We start from the raw sequence: 24,158 nt of genomic DNA on the forward strand, positions 1-24,158 counted from the left end.
CCAGAATAGATCACATATTATCCCATAAAACAAACCTCAACAAATTCAAGATCAAAATAATATCATTCATCTTTTCTCACCACAACACTATGAAAGTAGAAGTCAACCACAAGAAAAAATTCAGAAAGATCACAAATACATGGCAGTTAAATAACATGCTACTAAACACTGAATGGGTCAACCAGGAAATAAAAGAAGAAATAAAAAAGTACATGGAAACAAATGAAAATGAGAACAGTGGTCCAAAATCTGGGATGTGGCAAAAGCAGTTCTAAGAGGGAAGATTATAGCAATATAGACCTACCTCAAGTAGCAAAAAATATCTGAAACAACCTCACCTTATAACTAAAGGAGCTAGAAAAAAACGAAACCTAAAACCAGCAGAAGGAAGGAAATAATATAGTTTAGAGCAGAAATAAATGAAATAGAAACTAAAAGAACAATAGAACAGATCAATGAAACTGGGACTGGTTATTTTTAAAAATCAATAAAACTTAGCATAACACTCTCCTAAATGAAATAAGTCATACAGAGAAAGACAGAAACTGTATGTTTTCACTCTTATGTGGATCCTGAGAAACTTAACAGAAGACCATGGGGGAGGGGAAAGGGAAAAATAAGTTAGAAAGGGAGGGAACCAAACCATAAGAGACTCTTAAAAACTGAGAATAAACTGAGGGTTGATAGGGGGGTAGGAGGGAGGGGAAAGTGGGTGATGGGCATTGAGGAGGGCACCTGTTGGGATGAGCACTGGGTGTTGTATGGAGACCAATTTGACAATAAATTCCATATTAAAAAATAATTAAAAATAAAATAATAAAATAAATCATAAGTAATAAAAAATCAATAAAACTGATAAACCGCTAGCCAGACTTACCAAGAAAATAAAAGGAAGGACTCAAATAAATAAAATCACAAATGAGAGATGAGAAATAACAATAAACACCACAGAAATATAAATAATTATCAGAGATTATTATGAAAAACTATATGCCAACCAATTGGACAATATAATAAATTCCTACAAACATATAAACTACAAAAACTGAAAGAGGAAGAAATAGAAAATTTGATACCTAGGAATAAACTGATAACCAGCAAAGAAATAGAATCAGTAATCAAAAACTCCCAACAAACAAAAGTATAGGACCAGATGGCTTCACATGTGAATTCTACCAAACATTTAAATGTTTATTTATTTATTTTTGAGAGAGAGACAAGAGAACACAAGCAGGGCAGGCAGAGAGAGAGGGAGAGAGAGAGTCCCAAGCAGGCTCCACACTGTCCACACAGAACCTAATGCAGGGCTCCAACTCATGAACTGTGAGATCATGACCTGCGCTGAAATCAAGAGTCAGCCACTTAATCAACTAAGCCACTCAGGCACCCCTAGCAAACATTTAAAGTTGAGTTAATACCTATTATTATCAAATTTATTTAATCAGATTTATTTAACTTCTCATAAGAATTCCTCTTTGACCCATGTGTCATTCATAAATGTGCTATTTAGTCTCTATGTATTTTGGCAGTTTCCAGCTATTTTTTGTTAATTGATTTCTAGTAATAATTTATTTGTGGTCTGACAGCATACTTTTCATGATTCCTATTCTTGTAAATTTATTCAGGTGTATTGTATGTCCCAGAATGTGGTTGATCATGGTGTTTGTTCCGTGTGGGCTTGAAAATAAGGTGTATTCTGCTGTTGTTGGATGAAGTGTTCTACAGATGTTAATTAGATACAGATGGTTGATGGTGCTGTTCAATTCAGTTATGTCTTCACTGATTTTCTGCCTCAATTACTGACAGAAAGGTTGAAATTTCCAACTCTAATTGTGGAGTCACCTATTTCTCCTTGGAGTTCTATCAGTTTTTGGCCTCCCATGCTTTGATGTCCTATTATATATAATTCCAAAAAAAAAAAAAAAAACCAGAATAGGAGGGAAAACTTTAAAATTCATTCTATGAGGCTAGCATTATCCTGATACTAAAACTGATAAAGACACCACAGATAAAGACACCATTAAAAAAGAGAACTATAGGGCAATAACCCTGAAAGCCATAGTTGCAAAAATCCATAATAAAATGCTAGCAAATCAAATCCAACAATACATTTAAAAAATTCACCATGATTTACGCCTGGGTTGCAAGGGTGGTTCAATATTCACAAATCAATCAGCGTGATACATCACATTTATAAAAGGAATGACAAGACCTATATGATCATTTCAGTAGACACAGAAAAAGCATGTGACAAAGTACAATATCCATTCATTATAAAAACCCTCAACAAAGTAGGTTTAGAGGATACATTCCTCAACATAATAAAGGCCATGTATGAAAAACTTAGAGCTAACATCATCCTCAATGGGGAAAAACAGAGCTTTTCCCCTAAGGTCAGGAACAAGACAAGGAGTCCACTCTCATCACTTTTATTTTACATAGTATTGGAAGTCATAGTCACAGAAATCAGACAACAAAAAGAAAGAGAAGACATCCAAATGGTAAGGAAGAAATGCAACTTTCAGCACTTGCAGATGACATGATATTACATATGAAAACCAGGAAAGACACCACCAAAAAACTGCTAGAACTGATACACAAATTCAGTAAAGTTGCAGGATGCAAAATCAATGTACAGAAGTCTGAGGCATTTCTATACACCAATGATGAAGCAGCAGAAAGAGCAATTAAGAAAATAATCCCATTTACAATTGCACTCAAAGTAAAGTGTCTTGAAATAAACCTAACCAAAGAGGTGGAACACCTGTACTCTGAAAACTACAAAACACTGATGAAAGAAATTGAAGACATGCAAAGAAATGGAAAAACATTCCATGCTCATGGATTAGAAGAACAAATATTGTTAAACGTCTATACTAACCAAAGCAATCTATACATTTAATGCATTCCCTATCAAAATATGAAGAGGACTTTTCACAGAGCTAGAACAAAAATCCTAAAATTTGTATGGAGCCACAATAGTCCCCAAATAGCCAAAGTGACCTTGAAAAAGCAAAGCAAAGCTGGAGGCATCACAATTCCAGACTTCAAGTTATATTACAAAGCTGTAGTAATCAAAACCATGTGGTACTGGCACAAAAACAGATACACAGTTCAATGGAACATAATGGAAAATCCAGAAATAAACTCACAACTATATGGTTAATTAATCTTTGACAAAGCAGGAAGGAATATCCAATGGGATAAGGACAGTCTCTTCAACAAAGAGTGTTGGGAAAACTGGACAGCATCATGCAAAAGAAAGAAACTGGACCATTTTCTTACACGATACACAAAAATAAATTCAAAATAGCAAAGACCTAATGTCAGACTTAAAACCATTACAAATCCTAGAAGAGAACATAAGCAGTAACCTCTTTGACATCAGCCATAACAACTTTTTTCTAGATATGTCTCATGAAGCAAGAGAAACAAAAGAAAACTAAACTATTGGGACTAAATCAAAATAAAAATCTTCTGCACAGCAAAGGAAACAATCAATATAACTAAAAGGTAACCTAAGGAATGGGAGAAGAGATTTGCAAATGACATATCTGATAAAGGGTTAGTATCTCAAAATATATAAAGAATTTCTAAAACTGAACACCCAAAAAACAAATAATTCAATTAAAAAATGGGCAGAAGACATGAATAGACATCTCTCCAAAGAAGACATAGAGATGGGCAACAGACATATGAAAAGATGTTCATCATCACTTCCCATCACAGAATTGCAAATCAAAACTACAACGAGAGATATCACCTCACACCTGTCAGAATGGCTAAAATCAACAACACAAGAAACAACAGGTGTTGGTGAGAATATAGAGAAAGGGGAGCCCTTGTGCACTATTGGAGGGAATTCAAACTGGTGCAGCCACTGTGGAAAACAGAATGGAAGTTCCTCAAAAACCTAAAAATAGAGCTACCTTGAGGCACCTGTGTGGCTCAGCCAGTTGAACATCCGACTCTTGATTTTGACTCAGGTCATGATCCCAGGGTCATGGGATTAAGCCCCAACTCAGGCTCCAAGCTGTGTGTGAAGCTGGCTTAAGATTCCTCTTTCCCTCTCCCTCTGTCCCTCCCCACATACACATGTGCAGGCTCTCTAAAATTTAAAAAAATAAAATAAAACAAAAAAGATACATGCACCCTTATGTTTATAGCAGCATTACTTATAGTATTATTGTACTGTACACACACACACACACACACACACACACACACACACACACTCACAATGGAATATTACTCAGCCATAAAAAATGAAATCTTGCCATTTGCAATGACATGGATGGACCTAGAGAGTATTGTGCTAAGCGAAATAAGTCAGTCAGAAAAAGACAAATACCACTTGATTTCACTCATATGTGGAATTTAAGAAAGAAAACGAGCAAAGGGGGAAAAAGAGAGAGAGAAAGCAAGAAATAGACTCTTAACTAGAGAACAAATTGATGGTCACCAGAGCAAAATTGGGTGGGGGATGGGTGAAATAGGTGATGGGGATGAAGGAGTCCACTTGTCATGATCAACATCAGGTGATGTATGGAATTATTGAATCACTGGATTGAACACCTGAAACTACTATAACACTGTATGTTAACTAACTGGAATTAAAATAAAATGATAGTAATAATGGTAATTAAATTTCCCTGTTTATTCTTGGTACAGTGCAGTGAGCACTATACCTCTCCCCGCCGATCCTGTAGCACATCTGCTGTTTCTCATGCTGTCTGGAGAGCAAACACAAATTCACTCCATCCTGTAACATGGTTATGGGATGATGGAGAAGGGAACGAGAGAGGGGAAGAAACACAAACAGGAAGATAGAAAGGAGAAGAGAAGCAGAGCAATGTGTGTTTACAGATATAACCTGGACTTCAGGAAGAAGACAGATACTACCTAACCATGCTCTCCCTAGCACATTCTCTAAAGTGCCCAGCCACACATGCAGCTTCCATGGTCTTCATATTGTGTCACTTCAAGTGGTTCCCAAATTTGTTCCTGTTCATCCAGGAAGGAAGACAATCCTACCAAAGACTGAGAGAGATCAATGAGTATAGATCCAAAGAACAGATAAGAATATACTTTCATTCAGGCCCTCTTCACCCAGTCTGTCCAAGTTCTGGAACAGAATGTATTCAATCAAGGATTTTAACAGCCAGCACAATGCAGTCCACTCAAAGCCATGGTGAGAGGAGAGGAGAAAGCACAGGATTCAGGGGTCCCACCCGACAGACATCTTGCTAATTAGGATACCTGAAAATGCATTTGCATTTATAACAAATGTGAGCCTCAGGATCTAAACTCATGCTTTTGACTAATAAGCGCTCAGTTTAGGAGCCTGAGCAGTATGTCATGGACCAGTAATACAATAAAGGCAATGGGAAGGTGTTTCTGTTCCCATTGGCTAATTTCTATTCTACTCAGGTACCAGACTGACCAAATTGGCCATCATGGCTGTCTACTTCATTACCATACCATTTACCATTAAATATGCCCAAGCAGTGTGTCTTTATATTTGCTGTTAAATGTAATCAGAGACTATCTTTATGACCATTCTGGATCGTTATCATCAGTATAATGATTACTTTAGAGAACCATAATCATACATATGTGTAGTAGGATATGCAGAGAGTCAAATGCAGAAATGTAGAAGAGCAAGCAGTGCCTGTGAACATTTTATAGAAGCTGTAATAAAGGTTGAAAATGAACTAATTTACATAAAGGAACAATTTTATATAGGCTATCATTAGCTCAGTGGATTCTGCAAAGGAGAAAAATTGATTTAAAAAATTTAAAAATCTACTTAGTACATTGATGCTTGAAATTCCATACTTATAATTAAACTATGGTATAAGAGTTATGTAGGTTTAAGAATTATCTGCAGTTAGGGCACCTGGGTGGCTCAGTCGGTTAAGTATCTGACTTCGGCTCAGGTCATGATCTCATGGTTTGTGAGTTCAAGTACCAAGTTGGGTGAACACAAGCCCAGCTTCCAGTGAGCACAAACCCTGCTTCTGGTGAGCCCTGCTTCTCTCTCTCTCTCTCTCTCTCTCTTTCCCTCCTTTTCTCTGTCCCTCATGATATTCTCTCTCTCCCTCTCCCTCTCTCTTTACCCTTTGCTCACTTGTACCCTCTAGAAAAAAAAAATTATCTGCAGTTAAAATATAAATATCTTTAGATGAGGATGTTCATTGAATCCTGAAGTCAATAACTATCTAAGTAGGCATGTATTTCCATATATACTGTAAAAGAAACATGACATGTTGAAACATATTCTTATTCCTTTTTCTTCCCCACTTTCTTGCATATGACATTTCACTTCTTCAACCAGAAGGTTCCATCTGCCTTAGGGAGAATTAGAATTGTTACTGTAAAAATGCAAAGAGAAAGAGCTCAGAAAAGGATTTTTGAAACCCACAGAAACATAATAGTCTTGAAAATCTAAAAGGAGGAGAGAGGGGAAAAAAATTTCAAAAGCCTGAAATACCTCCTTTATATGTCACAAGATATAAAACCTGCAGGACTGATCATAAATTTACGCTAAGCCATCAGCCAGAAGAACTTAGGATTTGCCATAAAGAAGGTTCCAGCCAGAAAGAAAAGTTTGCCCTTCAAGTGTTGTTTTACAAGCGTAAGTTTATGACGCAGTCAGTAGTGCTGAGAATGGATGAATCGAGGTGCCTGCAGCATTTAGCACAATTCCCAGTATGTGATATACTCACATGTTTTTAATAAATATTACTGCACTTGCCACACCACCTAGTAAATAACACCTCTCTATTTGTCTGCTCCCATCCCAGTAGGCAGCACATGGAATAAGAGCAGGGATTCCATTTTACTCATTGTTGCATCCTCAGCTCTTGTCACAGAGCTTCATGCTCAGTATCTGTTGAATGAATGAACCTCACTGCTTCTCCTAGACAAAGAACATGCATAGTGAGAGGTGAAAAGTTGGCCTTGCTTTTTGTCATCCACCTACATGACACCATTACTGCAAGCATCAGTCTGTGGTTGTGGCAAAGAAAATACAAATCTAAATTAATCATCCAAATTTTAGGTTGGATAAGGATGAGCTTGTTTGTGTTTTCGTTTTTGTCTTATATGATTTAGACATTCCCTGGCTTGAAGATAGAGGCTGGGCCAGATCATCTTTGGAAGTGCCTTTAGCTCCATTACCCTATGATTCTATTAACCAGTTAATATTTTCCTGTAATTTGCTCTTAGCAACTGCTTAATAGCATTACAGTTTCTTTCATACGATGCACTGATGTGACATTAATCTAATACTATGTAACCCCTCTGCCCGCTCCACCAAAGTCACTTACTCTGCAACTCTGAAGAATTATTCAAGGACACCTTCTTTCCTTTTCCTCAACTAAACAAAGACTATCCTTAGGACTTTACACCAATATCTATTATATCCTCAATACTTACTAAAAATCTACCTGTAGTTTCAGATATTTCATTCACCAGGTCTTAAATCCCATCCAAATTTTATTCTCTTTGCTGTGACGAACGAAATCAATTGCTGGCCATATAAACTGGATCAAGAATCTGAGTGTCATCACATTCCAAATGTCTGAAAATTTCCAAACCTCACTGTAAGCCTTTGTCCATCTTTCCTCAGTAGCACAGGCTAATATCACCAAACCTATGAAGACAGACTAGACAAGAGATCATGGTCAGAGGATCAGGTTGACTCAGTAGTTCCTTTCTTGTCCACCTCCCAATCTCATATCATATGAAAGAGAGATAGAACTGATTATTTATAGGGAACTTACTGAAACAGTAAGTGCAGCCTCACAAAATGGCTGATTTATCCCTACAGAATTAAAATCTGTATGAAGCCTTGAATGCCTAGACAAAGGCAGCTCTTTCACTGCCAACTTACACAGCTCAACTTTGTGTCTGCTGGCATTGTCTTCTTTATACTTTAAAAATCTAGTGGATGGGATTTAGTGATAGCAATAATAACTAGCATGTGTTGGGTATCTAATATGTATTAGGCCCTCTAACCGGACAGTGCCATGCATATCACAGTCCACATGGATGGCTGCCCTGGAGCATCCAGTCTTGCAGCCTAGCCCATCACACAATCATACGATTCAATCCTATTAATAACCACACAAGGTAGTATTATCGTTCCCATTTACAGATGACAACACTGGCTCATCAAGGTAACAGAATTGACCAGAGCCACATAAGTAATAAAGAAAGAGCTGGGTTCAAAGCTCAGTTCAAGAAAAAGAAAAAAAAAAAAAGAGTGGCAGGGGGCACCTGGGCAGCTCAGTCAGTTAAGTGTCCAACCCTTGGTTTGGGCTCTGGTCATGATCTCATGGTAGTGAGATGGGGCTCCACATTGGGTGTGGAGCCTATTTAAGATTCTCTCTCTCCCTCTGCCCCTCCCCCTGCTATCCTGTTTCCATTCTCTCTCTCTCTCTCTCTCTCTCTCTCTCTCTCCCTCCCTCCCTTCCTCCCTCCCTTCCCCCCTCCCCCCCAAAAATAAATAAAGCTCAGTTCAGGTCTGATACCAAATGGCATGCTATTGTTAGGTATTCTGCTCCACATTATGGGAATTCAAAAATAAGCAAGTGGATCTGGTCTTTAAGGACTCTGAAATGCAATTAGAGAAAATAAGACAGATTCATGTAAAATTAAATAGCAATGAAATAATGGTTTAAGTCAAAAAAGAAAATCTGTCACAAGCAGAACATGATTAATCGCTAAACGGACCATCAGGCAATAATTGGTACAACCATTTAGAGGAAAGAGGGATCTATAAATATTTACAAGCTTTGGTAAACATAATCCACATATTGAGAGTTTCTACACAATTCTCTAAAACTAGAGGCAGGACAAAAGCAGTTATTTAAGAGAAAAATATGTCCTTGTTTCTACTGCAAAAGGACCTTGGGGAAGAAAAGCCAGAAGACACAGAAGATTAAGGGTCCATGGCAAAACTTTCAGAACTCTGTGAGAATGATTGGATGTGATTCGTTTTCCTTTTGAAAGTTTTTATTTCAGATTTAGCTTAAGGCCTGGGGAGCTCAGTATTTAAAATGTGTGAAAGAGATTATTTGAAGTGAAAACGTGGTATATTCTTTGGGTTTTATTTTATAAGTTAATATAAAATTATCTGAAAGAGCTGTGGTTTTTAAAAAGAAATCTTGAAGAATTTTAAATTTAAAACTGATAAATGAGAGCACTCTGGAAAAAATCTAAATTAAATAACTTCCAATTTAATTCTAATGTTTATCAGTGAGAAAATTAAAGCCTTATGTTCTTCCAAGTTCCAATATGTGGGCAAAGGAGATGCTGATTAATAATACTACAGTTTTCTCTTTTAAATTTGCACCGCAGATAGCAGCCATGTGTACTTTCGATTAGATCAGATAAATTTGGATTTATAAAAAGCCTAGAAACAGAATGCCAAACTTAACTGGCACTTTGATTCGTTCCTATGCCAGAGTGGTACCTCTTCCTTTGAACAGTTACCCTGGTGGTTTGTTAAGGAAAACATTTTATAGTCAAAACTATGATAGTATAAAAAAGTATACCCCTATATGACTAAATAAGAAGGACTAATTATTTTATAGACCTTAATATGCAACCATTTTCACATGCATTTAAATTCTTAAAACTACCTCTGGGGTAAATATTATTATTAAGCCCCCAATTCATAGATGAAAAATCAGCTCATAGAAGTTAAATGAATTATCTAGTAAGTTGCAGAATCATACTTAAATTAAGATACCCCAATTCTCACTTAAAGAGCTTACTAAACAGGGGCGCCTGGGTGGCGCAGTCGGTTAAGCGTCCGACTTCAGCCAGGTCACGATCTCGCGGCCCGTGGGTTCGAGCCCCGCGTCAGGCTCTGGGCTGATGGCTCAGAGCCTGGAGCCTGTTTCCGATTCTGTGTCTCCCTCTTTCTCTGCCCCTCCCCCGTTCATGCTCTGTCTCTCTGTCCCAAAAATAAATAAACGTTGAAAAAAAAAAAAAAAAAAAAGAGCTTACAACACACCATTGAAGGTGATTATCCTACTAGAAATATACACGCCCCTTCATGTCTACTGACTGTTGTGGGAAACTTGGTTAATCCGTCTAGGCTAATATTCAAGGCCTCAAGGGTTTGAAAATGTGACAACATTCTAAGACAAAGAATCCAAAGGGATGAAATTTGAGAAAAGCACTGGCTTTAGAGTCAGACAGGCAGCTAAACTTGACTTCCACCTTTTATTAGCAATTAAGATCTTCAGGAAGTTGTTCAACCTCGCTGGGCTTCAATTTCCTTATTTGTAAAATATGGGTAACAGGCCTTGGGTCATGGGGTAGTTGTGATCATTAGAGAAGATATTGTATACCAAGAGCTTAGTTAATGCCTAGAATTTAATATGTGCTCAATAAATGGTAAGTCTGCCACCATGATTCTTTCAAAAAATATATTGTGTTTTGGATGATGGGAATATTGGAAGAGAGAATGTGATTCCTGTCCTCATAAATAATATACTTTAGTAAACTGTCTCTATAATTTGTAACATAAGCTCATTATGAAAAAATTTCTGAGTAACAGCCCCAATATATAACGATATATATTACTTTATAAATTACATGCACATACTACTATACCAAAAATTATGCACTTTATAAAATATACATAATATATAACTTCAAAAGAACAAAAGAATAAACAATTAAGACCCACCGGATTATCTTGTAGACTCTTGGAAGTACATAGGTCATTTTGAACCCCATTGTTTTATACCAAGAGTCAGCAAACTTTTCTGGAAAGGTCCAGATAGTAAATATTTAAGGTTTGCAGACCATGCAAAGTCTCTGTTGCATTGTTTAAAATATTAGACAGTGTTTTAAAAATACAAAGCAATTATTAGCTCCAGGGCCATACAAAAGCAGGAGTTGGACTATAGTTTGCCTACCCTGTTTTAGACCGCAGACTATTCTAGAATAGATGATTCCAGACAATTAAGTAGAAAATAAACAAGCACTATGATTACTATTAATGAAATCAATTGTCAAATGCAATGGACAGTAAAAAAGAAGAGGTCAATTTCGGCTAAGATGGTCAGAGAAGGCCATGTTTAAACTGAGATCTGAAGAGCAGAAAGGAGTCAGTCACAGAGTAGCAAAAGAAAACCTTCCCCGCAAAGAGAAAGGCCTGTAAGTAGACGGTGGAAAGTCTCAGGTGGAAAGAGCCTACTTGTTCAAGGACTGAAAGAAGTTTGCGCCTGGAACTTGTGAGCAAGAAAAGAGCAAGGTAGGAGATGTGGTTTGGGAGTCTGGCAGGAGTCAGCTTTGGAGATTTTTGAAAATGATTTTGATAAAGTAAAGCATTTGAAGCAGTTAGAGCAGTTAGAGCTGATAAAATCAGCAGGCTGTAAGTCTTGGGAATGTAGGCAAAGTGAAATAATAACCAGAAGGTCATGGGTCAAGGATTGGTTCCTGGGGCAAAACTCAAAGTTAAGGAGAAGTAGACTGCTTTGATTATGTCCTCAAGCTATTTAAGACAATTATTAAACTTGTAAGTTCTTTATTGCTATTCAACCTTGAAAGAAAGTCATCACTGAGGCATATGCTGTTCTTTCATTAACCAAACTAAGTTTAGAACAAAATTCTTATATTCCCATGTACTCATTTTTAAGTTTCTTCTTTTCAGATTAAAATTGCATTAAAATGCCTTCCTTGGAAGGCTACATAAGAAATAAATAACACTGTTGCCTCCAGGGAGGGAAACTAGAGGTCTGTAGCACAGAGGTAGGAGGGAGACGATATGCCACATATCTTACTGTACCTCCAGGTTTTTGAACCATGTGGCTCTAGTACCTATTCAAAAAGCAAGTAAATAAAATTAAACTCAAATGGAAATTTTTTAACTGCATTCATTGTGTGTAGATCCAGAAAAATGAAAGAGTTCCCTAAAAATTCATTTGACTGGGAAAACATAGCAGTTTGCCATTCCAATATTTTCAAGACACAAGTACGGTGACAACTTTGCAAAGTATGTGTATACATGTAACAACAATACCTAGAAAATGTATAAATTAATGAAAAAATTTAGTCTAACAGAGAATGGAAGTACAGGCAGCATTTTGAAATTCAAGTTATAATCCAGCACTTCTACTCCTAGGTATATACCCAAAAGAAATGAAAATACACAACCACATAAAACTTGTACACAAATGTTTATAGTAATATTACTCATAGTAGCCAAAAATAAAAAACAACCCAATTGTCCCTCAACTGATGAAGAGATGAATAAAATGTGGTATATTCGTGCAGTGGACTATAATTAGTCACTAACATGAAATAAAGTACTGAGAAATGCTACAACATGGATGAACCTTGAATGCACTATACTAACTGATAAAAGCTAGTGACAACAAACCACATAAAATACGGTTCCATTTCTATAAAATACTCATAATAGACAAATTCATAGAAACAAAAAGGAGATTAGTGGTGGCCTAGGGCTGGTTGAAGGAAGGCAGATGGGGAGTGAATGCTAGTGGGTATTGAGTTTCTTTTAGGAGGGATAAAAATGTTTGAAGATTAAATAGTTGTGATAGTTGCATAATCCTCTGATATATTAAAAACCATTGAATTTTACACTTTAACCATTGAATTTTTTAAACTGTGGATTTATAAAAGGCTACTTAACTATTGTATTGTAATTTCAATTAGATTAACTGACATTTAAAATCAAAGACTAATAGGGGCACCTGGGTGGCTCAGTTGGTTAGGTGTCGGACTTTGGCTCAGGTCATGATCTCACAGTTCGTGAGTTTGAGCCCCCCACTCCACCCCCACCCCCGTCAGTCTCTGGAATCTTCCTTGGATTTTGTGTCTCCCTCTCTCTGCCCCTCCCCGGTTGCACTCTCTCTCTCACTCTATCTCAAAAATAAATAAACATTAAAAAAATATTTTTAAAAATCAAAGACTAATAATGTCAAGGTATGAACACTTGGATTTATCAAAATGAAAACCAACAGGATATCTTTTGTTACAAAAAATTTAGTTTGGATTTCTTACTTATTAAGCTGAAAGTATGACCTCCATGGAGTTAGTTATTCTGGAACACATCAAGTTGCCTGCAGTGATCTGCTCTCCGAACTGCGCTTGATTGTGCAAGGTAGTGGGCCAGAGGTGAAAACATTTCAAAACTATAAACAGTCCTGAAATCAATAAAAATGGCCTCTAGGAAGCACTTTGATACATACAGATACTCAACTTGTGTGTGCCAGGACTACAATTCTCTTCTGCCCACGAACACAAGTCACAGGTCATGAAACTGCAGAAAATCTGCAAATAGATAATCTACTTGGGGATAGTGAAGAGTTTTGGCAGCATGCATATTTATAGCTGATTCCTATAAATTGCCCTCCATTCCTCACAAATTGTTTTACTGACATAGATGGCCAATTTCCTTTGTGTTGTAAAACATCCCAGCTTTTTTGCGTTATATAGTCTTGTTTTGCCAATTTTATAAGCTCCTAAAATTAGTATTCGAGAGATTCTTGTGGTAACTGATAACAGCACATACTAACCACAGTGACTCTTACTCTTGCCATATAAAATACTTCCAAATGAGTTATCATATATGGTCAAATTCAGATTCCCTATAGGAAAATTCAGTGACTATCTACTCTTCTCTCTAAAGTTAACAGTTTTAATTTCACAAGTTTATAAAAGCAGATACTCCCAATAATAATTTGTTCAAGGTATTTTGCAAGCTTTTCAGGGGCAGAATTGCAAACTAAAACAAATGTTATTTATTCAGTTCATATTTAAAGGTAGAGAAGTGTGAAGTAGGAAGGAACTTGTTACTAATGTCCGGTGGAAGTCATATATTTACTAACGCCATATAAACCATTAAAAGGCAAATAATAAAAAAACAAACAAAAAATAAATAAAAATAAAAGGCAAATAATGATTCACAGTAGCTCTCATAAAAACATAATTTATATCTTTAGTCTGGGCCTCTTTCTTGTACTCCAGCCCTATCTTGTATCCATCTATTCTATTCAACTGTCTATATAACATTCCATATGGTGTCTAATAGACATTCCAACCTTACAGGTCCAAAAACCAGCTGCTGGTATTTGTCCCCACACCAACTCCTCCTGAAGTTGTCCCCACCCCAGTTAAGGACAGCTCAATTCTTTGAGAGGCTTAGACCAAAAACCCTGGTGGCAATCTTAACTCTACCCCCTCCTTCACACTCCACATCCAATGTGTAGCAAATTCTTTTGGCTTTACTTTCAATATTTACCGAATTTGACCTCAGGATTTTCACGACATCTACCGCCACCTTCCTAATTCATGCCACCATCAAATCTTACCTGAATGTCTGGAGGAGCCTCATAACACGCTCACTCTTACTAACAGGGATATCGCTAGCCCATACAGTACCTTTGTGTAAATTAGAAAAAAAGATATCTTTCTCCAAGACATGGATTTCCATCTGCCAGAACACTGCAGAAATAAATATATAAAGCCATGATGTGTACAATGTCATGGCCCTCCCTTAGATGTGGCATGCTTGTACTGCACTCAACATGCATAAATGTACAAGATTCCTTGATTATTGGCATATTATACTTTTATTTACTTATATTGTTTATTGTCTGTTCCCCCAATAAAGTTCAATATTTGTAAAGGCATGAATTTTTGTGTCTTGTTCATTGTTGTAGCCCTATCACCTTAAACAATGCCTGGCACATAAAAAGTAATCAATGAATGTTAATTTAAAAAAATGTCCAAACAACAAAATAATCACATCCCCACAACCCCTAGGAATGAGTTGCTAGCAGGATAACCTAAATATTCTTCTGAAATCACTTCATTAGAGGCACATCTCCAAGTACTCTTTATGAGGAAAGACTACCTGAAAATATAATTTCTTTGAGTTGTTAGTTCCATTGTAATGAACACTGCCATGATTCTTTACACTTTTAGTAATTTGTAAGCCTCAGCTATTGGAAGCAAGGTGTAATAGAAAGAGAACTGGATTGGGAGATGGGCAAAAGGGCCTTTGTGTTACTCAGAGTTCTCCAGAGTTCTTCGGATTCTCCAGAGAATCTCTCTATATACGCATATAGAGAGGTTTATTTTAAGAAATTGTCTCACGTGATTGTGGAAGTTGACAGGTCAGAATTTGCAGAGAAGGCTGGCAGACTAGAGACCCAGGGAAGAGTTGGTATTGCAGCTCCAGTCTGGAAGCAATCTGAAGGTAGAATTCCCTCTTCCTATTGGGACCTTAGTCCTTTCTCTTAAGGGCTTCAATTGATTAGATGAGGCCCACCGCCTTTACTCAAGGTATGAAGATCATCTGCTTTACTCAAAGTATACTCACTTAAATATTAATATCATTTTTAAAAATACCATTACAGCAACATCTAGACTGGCATTTGACCAAATATCTGGGTACTGTGACTTAGCCAAACTGATACACAAAATTTGCCATTACAGCCTCCAAGTCTAGCATGTGGACAATCATGGAGGCCTAAAAGAATGTGCAATGTTGGGTAGAAATCTAATTGTTCCACATGGAGAACAAGAAAAGGGTAGGATTGACAGATGGGGCCCTTGCCGATTCTTCTCTGGTCTTGAAAAGAGTCACCATACCTCATTATGACCCTTAACAAAACTTTAACGAAAGGTTGGGATGTTCAGGGGAAAGTGTAACAAACAGATTTATTTACAACTGTTAATAGAAGGGACTGATCTTAGAGCCCAGAGGCCCAACCCAATCCTTAAATCCCTACTGAGTACTCAGGATAGTTCAATCTTTACCTAAGGGATACCCCGCTTCACCAAAACCCCACATCATCAGTCTAGGTCCAATTCAGTGAGCACCTTCAAAAAAAAATTTCTCAAGTGCCTATCTTTGGTTTATCTTTCCCAGAATGACTGACAGTAGGAACAGTCAACCTCTCCAAATAAAACACCACCTTTTACTCTCAAAAGTGTAAAATAAGATGGACCAAATAAGATAAAAAGAAGTATCCACAGGATAGTTCTCAATATCTAATATCTGAGCAATTCATTCTTCTTTTCTAATGTTTATTTATTTATTTATTTTGAGAGAGAGAATACACACCAGGGGGGAGGGGAAAGAGAGTGAGGGGAAAGAGAGAGAGAGAATCCCAAGCAGGCTCCATGCTGACAGTGAACCAAGAGACCATGACCTGAGCTGAAATCATGAGTCCCATGTTTACCCGACTGAGCCACTCAGGTGCCCCTGAGTGATTCATTCTTAAGTAATATCAACATGGGACATTGACATCTTGGTTCTGGCTGCACTGTACTTTTATAGTCTTTCCTCCAGGGTGGCTTGAAGAGATTAAAACAGCATATTTCTCTATTCATGATCTAGCTGAAGATCTTACTTCCCATACACAAATGTTTAGAAAAATAATCCACCATATATCCAGATTTGCTGGTGGGAAGAATGTCTTAAACTCTGCAGGAGCCTAGCCCTGCTAACCTAATGGAAGCTACAGAGCATAGAGCTTTAGAATGTGAGCTTTGGAATTACACTACTTGGATTGAAATCCCAATTCTACCAGTTACTTGTCTATGTGACCTTGGGCATGTTATTGAACATTTCTGTGCATCTATTTTGTCAATAGTAAGGGATTATAAAAGAGTTAGTATGAATGTTAAATCAACATACAGAAAAAGCCTAGAAGAGTATCTGGCACATAGGATATGGCTCCATAAATATGCATTGTAAGTATTATATTATTAAATAGGGCATTTAATATCTCACTCTGCAGCACTTCCACTTGGAATATCTCATCAGTTTCAGCCATTCACAAGAATAATATTTACATCGTTACTACTTCTATTATTCTGCATAACCAAAAGTGACTATCAGAATGGTATCTCTAAACAAAGGGAATCTCCCAAAGATAAATTCCAACCTCCATCCCAGAAGGCAAAAATAAACATATACACGCACTCTCTCTCTCTCTCTCTCTCTCTCTCTGCTGGTAACCCTCCCAATAGAATTTTCAAATTCAAACAAATTTTTAAAAACCTGATTTCACTGAACACCTTGTTAAGGAATTTTGGACTTCAGTCTAATAGTGATAAGGACCCAGTGCAGAATTTTAAATAAAGTGTGACTTGATCGAGTTTGTGTTTTGAGAAGTTCACTCTAGCAGCAGTATGGAGGACAGCTGGGAGTGGCTGTTGAGGAAGAGGTCCAAGTGCAAAGCTAATTCAGTTATCCAGACAAGAAATAAAAATGACAAAACCAAAGCAACGACTGTAGAAATTGTGCCAAATGATCTTCCATGGTCATCAAACCTCCAAAATACTACATTCAGTAATTACCTGCTTTTTATTTTATTCTCATAACATGTGACTTGTGTGCATCAAAAGTGGAGCGCCTGGGTGGCTCAGTTGGTTATGCGTCCAACTTCGGCTCAGGTCATGGTCTCAGACCTTGTGAGTTGAAGCCCCACGTTGGGCTCTGTGCTGACAGCTCAGAGCCTGGAGCCTGCTTCCGGATTCTGTGTCTCCCTCTCTCTCTGCCCCTCCCTTGCTCGTTCTCTGTCTCTCAAAAATAAATAAACGTTTTAAAAAATTTTTTTAAAGTGATGTTCATTGCATGGGCATAAACACTTGGTTTCCAGATGTCAGACAGAAACATATGAGCACATGTCAGCTATTAATTTATCTTGAACGTCACAATCAAGAATTGCTTTTACTTTCCACAATAATGATTACCCTAGACCAAAAGTCAGTATTGAAACTTGAAAATTATTATGGAGAGAGCCCAAATGTCCATCGACTGATGAATGGGTAAGTGTACACACACACACACACACACACACACACACACACACACACACACAATGGAATATTACTCAGCCATCAAAAAGAATGAAATCTTGCCATTTGCAACAATGTGAATGGACCTAGAGTGTATTATGCCAAGCGAAATAAGTCAGTCAGAGAAAGACAAATATCATATGATTTCACTCATATGTAGAATTTAAGAAGCAAAACAGATGAACATAGGGGAAGGGAAGGAAAAATAATATAAGATAAAAACTGAGAGGGAAGCAAACCACAAGAGACTTTAAAACACAGAGAATAAACTGAGGGTTGCTGGAGGGGAGGTGGGTGGGGGGATGGGCTAAATGGGTGATGAGCATTAAGGAGGGCACTTGTTGGGATGAGCACTGGGTGTTGTATGTAAGTGATGAATCACTAAATTCTACTCCTGAAACCATTATTACACTGTATGTTAACTAACTTGAATTTAAATTAAAAAATAAAATAAAATAAAACTTTTAAATAAATTTTTTTAAAAAATTGAAAATTATTACATCATACCACCTTCCTCTATCCCACAACTCCCAGGACCTGGGCCTGAGGTTCTGAGAATCAGACACAGCTCCAAAGGGTCAGCAGAGTGAGGGACAAGAGGGGGCTAAAGCCCTCTGTCAGAAAGAATCATTGTTGCTGGCACCCCATTTTTATCTTCTGAGGTCACCAGGGATTAGCCTGACAGCTGCCCTTATATTACAGGCACAATCCAATTGCCAAGTCTTTCTTTTGTCCTTCTTTCCATAAAGCAAGTACAGAATCAAGGAATTATCTCTTCAGAAATATGCTGCATAAACATTACTTCTTTTTTGGCTACTTAAATTCTTTTTAATGAATAATTTCATTAGCTAAAATCTTATTCCTATAGAATAAATAAGAGAAGCATGGAGAAGAACAGAAGCGTACCAGTGTCACTCAGTTAATCAGCATCCCCATTGACCATATACCAACATTACAGCTAGTACAATTAATTGCTAGATGTTCAGTGAGACCTTGAGTTTCAATCCAGACTCCATCAGATATTGTTTTCATAAACAAAAGATAAGCCAATCCCATCTTTTGGGAGATAGGAAAGTAGAGGAAAAAAGACAATAAATGTTAAATAATCTGAGAAGTGAGAATTATGTGAAATAAGTAAAAATTTTAATCATCAAAGCCAGAAAACCATTATAGTTTTATGCTCCCTTTTAGCAAATAATGTTCTCACTGACTTTTCATAAAACGAGAAATTCCATATACAATATTTTTCCAGTTTCAAGAAATTTTGTACATCAATTATTTATAAAGCAATGTTTTCTACAGCAAGCAAGCCCCTCTTTACCTTATTTTTCCCATGACCATATCTCCAAGATTTTCTTTTTATCTTTCATGGTAAAAGAAAGTAGTAACTCTTGTGACTAATGTCCCAAGATACAAACTCTCAAATAAACAAACACAAACTACGCAACACTGCATGATAGAAAACATTTTTCTGGAAAGAAAATATTAATCTTATCTGGCACATCCCAATATATTTGTGGCAATAAATTCTGCTTTTCTCATCCATTAGATTTTCTTCATGGGTCTTTTTGTTTAAATAGATACATAGTAGCTTAAATAAATAAACCAGGTCTTCACATCCACACTTTCAAGTATCATCTGTCTCTTTAGAAAAAATGCGCTGACAAAGACTGAGCTGATTCTATTGTTAGATTTCTTTTTTTTTTAATACTTCCTGACTGTTGCCATCCCTCAATATACCCAAGAATCAAAACAAATAAACACATGTTCCAAGGGCATTTACCTGGGAAGGGTTTTGTTCCTCAGAAGGACAAAGTGTTTCTCAGATCCAGCATTCCCAGGGGCTGATTAGAAATGAGCTTACAAGACACATACACATACGCTCACTCATATGTTCTTCCCATAAACTGAAACAATAAAGAAGAAGGTCAAAACATCTCTCCTCCACTGGGAAAAGATGGTATGTCATTTTTAAGAAAAACTAAAGTTTGTGATTTTTTTCCCCTTTGAGCATCTCACTAAAATTGGCATTTCCATTATACATCTAAACAGGAGCTTCAGCACCACTTTGCACTCTTAGTTCAAGAAAAGTCACAGAACAGGATGCAAGCTAGAAAGCACTTCTGAGTTGTAAATGGGAAAGCACAGATTATTTAAAATCCTAAACCAAGCTGACAATCATATTCATCATTTATTGGGCATTTGCTATGTACCAGACTTTGTACTAGGGGCTTATATATGTTATAATTGGACAATAATCTAGTAAAATGGGTGTAATCCACATGGTTTACAGATAACAAAAGCCAGGCTAAAGAAGTCAAGTAATTTTCCCAAGATAACACAACCAATAAATAACCAGACCTAGATTCAAAGTCCTATCTCTTCAGCCCTTTAATCCACAAATATTTGATAAATGCCTTCTATGACCCAGGCACTGTTCTAGGACCTGGTAATATAGCAGGAAGCTTACATTCAGGTAGGGGAAAAAGACAATAGACAAATGTGTGTGTGTGTGTGTGTGTGTATACAAATAGATCTAGATCCAGTTGTGTAGTCAGGGAATGAGGATTATCACAAAGGAAAATGAAGCAGATTGAGAGGACAGTGACAGAACAAGGGGCGCCATTTTGGATGAGGTGCCCTGGGAAGGCTTCTCTGAGAAGATAATGCCCAAGCAGGCCAGACTGAAGGCCCCTTCCTCTTTCAGGGGAAGCAGACTTCCAAGCAGAGGGAAGAGTGTGACTGAAGGCTGAGGGGGTGGCGGTGGGTGTAGCATGCCGGAGTTAACAATCGCAGAGATGTGGGGTTAAACAATCAGCAAGAGGGAGCAGGACAGGAGATGAGGCTGGAGGTACAGCTGATGGAAAGAACCCTGGATCCTACTGTAAATACATGAGAAGAAGCTGAGGTGTTGGGAGCAGTGGATGAGATCACCTGTTTCACTCCAAAGCCACCTACCAGTCCCTGCTTCACCTCCGTCCCCAGAGGAGGCAATTTCCCCTCTCACTTGCTCAGAACCTGCCTCTGCCCTAGGACTCACAGTCTGTTTCCCTGATGACAATCTTATAGCTACATAGCCATCGGTGGCTTTTTACTGCTGTCCTTCCTTCTCCCCTATGGAAATTTATGAGCCTGTACCCCCTCTGCTAAGGGCAGCCTTCTGAGTCTTCCCTGGAAATCACCACCCCAAGTTGACTAAAGAAGACTAGAACGGACTTTCCAAGACACATCCCCATGGCTTCCGCTACTCTGTAAATACAACATCCCCACCAATTTTGTGTCTTGATCTTCTTCATCATGGAGCCCCTATAGTGCTCTGGATACACCTAGGAGCTGGGGAAACAGCAGCGAAAAAGATAAAAGTCCATCTCCACACCGAGTTTACAGTCTATGTGCATCTATGTAGTGATTCTCAATCAGGAAAGCGTGAGAAGGCCTTGTAGCTTGAAAAAGTGATTAAAATAAAATATTTGCTTTATTTTTAGTCACACTACTTTGTTTATTTTTTTAGTGTTTATTTTTGTGTGAGAGAGAGAGAGAAAGAGCAAGCAGGGGAGGGGCAGAGAAAGAGGGAGACACAGAATCCAAAGCAGGCTCCAGGCTGTGAGCTGTCAGCACAGAGCCTGATGTGGAGCTTGAACTCACAAACCATGAGATCATGACGTAAGCTGAAGTCGGACGCTTAACCAACAGAGCCACCTAGGCGCCCCTATTTTGTTTATTTTAAGATATGAAATAACTTTAAAGGAGAGCATGCTTTGTGCACGCCAGGAGAAAATAGGCTTTAAAAGGCTGAAAACAGTGGAACAGAGGGCTTCAGTAGTAAGTGCTTTATTTTTGTTATGGAAACTGAGATAGTAACTAAAGCAGGAATTTCAAATGATAAAACAGGGGAACTGTCATGAAACCCACTAGGGAGACAACTTGAGGGCAAGAAGAATCTTCTCAGATCACCCACTAATTCCTCCTCATGCGCAGGGTCTGACCCCATTCAAACATAGGACTTTGTGCATCCCTGACTCAGTGGTTTACATCTTCTGTTCTTACTGGTGTTGATTTGAGGTACTTCTCTGGCCAAAACCATTAGATATTCCCATGAAGCTATATTTTGCCTTTTTTCTTTATTAAAAAACTAATTTTAAGGGCAGGGCAATCTAGACAGCTTGCTTTGTTATACTTATCCTTCAGAGCACACAGCACAGTGCAGGTCACATACCAGAGACCTCAAAGTTACTGATCAATTCATTGCCTCATCTCCTACCTGTCAACTGCCTGTAGGCCTATATGTGTGATATATCATATATCAATTATACATGTATATGTAAATAGGTACATATTATATTTGTGTGTGTACGTCTATATCAATATATCTTTTAGCTTATAACATTGCTCATGGCCATTATCCCAACAGATTTTGGGCCTTGATTTTTCTTTTTTCCTCATGGAGCAAGATTAACTCAGAATCACAGTCATAGGTACAACTTCCAGGGCAAGCACCTTCTAGAGTTTCTCTAGGATGGCAAAGTATTTTCTGGACATTGGCCCCCAATGTTTCTTTCTTACATCCTTTCAGAAACTAAACATTATCAAGGAAAATTTCCCAGTCTCTAAAATCCCTGGAGGGAGTTGAGGTGGAGAAGGTGAAGGGGGGAGCCGCTGACCCCACCCTCCCCCTGCTGACACAGACACTGCCTTCTCAGTGCTTCCCCCACCAGGACTCCCTGGATCCAGGAGCACAAGTGTCACCCAGCCTACTCCCTGGAGAACTAAACCCAAGAGAAAAGCAACCCAGTTAGAGACCAGATTGATGCCTGAGAAAGAGATTTAAACTGGGACATTTTTATCCTTCAGCTGTTGGATATGGAAAACAAATACACATTCCACTCTCTCCAAGAACAGGTGAAGGTATTTCATAAGCAAATGGTCAGCTGGGTGGCTTTAGGCTGAGTTTCCCACCCCTTCTGCATCCCTTCTTGTCCCTTCTCTTCTTTCTGGCAGTAAATTCCTAGCCCTAAGTGTTCTTTACAACTCACATTTTCTACCAGTATTTACTGAGGAGCCCACAATGTGCTCTGTGCTTGCTGCTGTGTGACTATAAAAGACATTTATCAACAATATGGTCCTGGAATTGCTTACATTCCAGGTGGAAAATAAAAACAAGTAAGAAACATATACAGAAGCTGTGCAATAATGACTTAAAAGAGTCCAGAAGTGTTGGTGGAAGGCGCTGTGGACGATAGAGACCTAAGCTGAACTTGGAAGGGTGAATGGCATTTGTACACAGGAGTGGCTCACAGACCATTCCCAGTGAGGCAAGGGTGGGGCATGATGCACAAGAGGAGTGGGAAGGTCAGTGAACAGACCTGTCGGATTCCATCAGAGGTAACAGCATGAACATTCATGTGTGGATATGTCCAATTTGTAATACCTGCATATTCTTCTTCTTTCCTCCTCTCTCTCAAGGGTAGGTGAATGGAAGCACACAATGCAGAATGATTCATAACTTCTCAAGGAGAAGCTGGCATAATTCAATATAGGGAGATATCCCAAATCAATATTATCACTCCCCCAGAGAAAAATCACAGACACTCCTCAAAGTGAGAAATAAATGGAACCAGAAGTAGATGTCACTCCACCCACAAAGCAACAAGAGGAAAATCTCAAGATGCTATTATTTCTTCCTCTCTCCTCTCTTTCCTCTACCTTCACTGGAGATGTTTGCTCTTTCAGCTCTTGCTTTCTGCTTTTGTATACCATCTACCCCTATAGGATTTCAAAGAATATGCATAAACTCTGAATCATAAGACTAAAATGAGCACCATTCCGAGAACTTGAATGTGCCATGGAGATTCACAGCCAGGATATGTGTAGGCTGGCTGAAAGTGAGGACTGGGTTTTTTTGCAATCCTTTTTAACACCTACATATTCTAACTCTAATAATGGACTATTGTGCTTCTCTGGGCTCCATGACTCACCAGTCCTTGCATCCGGACAGGGGGAGTTTTTTTCATATGTAAGGGATTTCTTAATCAGAGGGTGGGGGGGGGGGGGTGGATCTGGAAACCCCAGACAATAAGGAACCTCTACAACTGTACAGTTTTCTGAAGAAGAGAACAGTTGCCCCTTAAATATTTTATTCTAAAATTTGGCTGACAGCAGCAATACATTGATTTTAGCCACTTTGTTTTGCTAGTAAATGATGGCAGGATCAGCTGTGGCTTATGCCTCCCTCACTGTAATCAGTTCTAGGCTCAGAAAGGGGGAATTATGCTTGACAGGTAATTAAGAAAACTGAC

The 24,158-nt window shown here is 38.1% G+C and overlaps 1 protein-coding gene across 1 annotated transcript in view; it reads left to right on the forward strand.

Annotated features, from left to right (window-relative positions):
• Positions 1-23,345, forward strand: part of MFAP3L (microfibril associated protein 3 like) — a 128,812-nt gene extending 105,467 nt beyond the window's left edge. Inside the window, exon 5 of the mRNA XM_086703889.1 lies at positions 23,326-23,345. Coding sequence (XP_086560015.1) covers positions 23,326-23,330 — 5 coding nt within the window. The 3' untranslated portion in view covers positions 23,331-23,345. The remainder of the gene's footprint in view (positions 1-23,325) is intronic.
• The last annotated feature ends 813 nt before the right edge of the window (positions 23,346-24,158 follow it).

This window comes from Puma concolor, chromosome B1 (genome assembly GCF_028749965.1).
Source record: "Puma concolor isolate L17-30 chromosome B1, mPumCon1.1.hap2, whole genome shotgun sequence".
Taxonomy (NCBI): domain Eukaryota; kingdom Metazoa; phylum Chordata; class Mammalia; order Carnivora; family Felidae; genus Puma; species Puma concolor.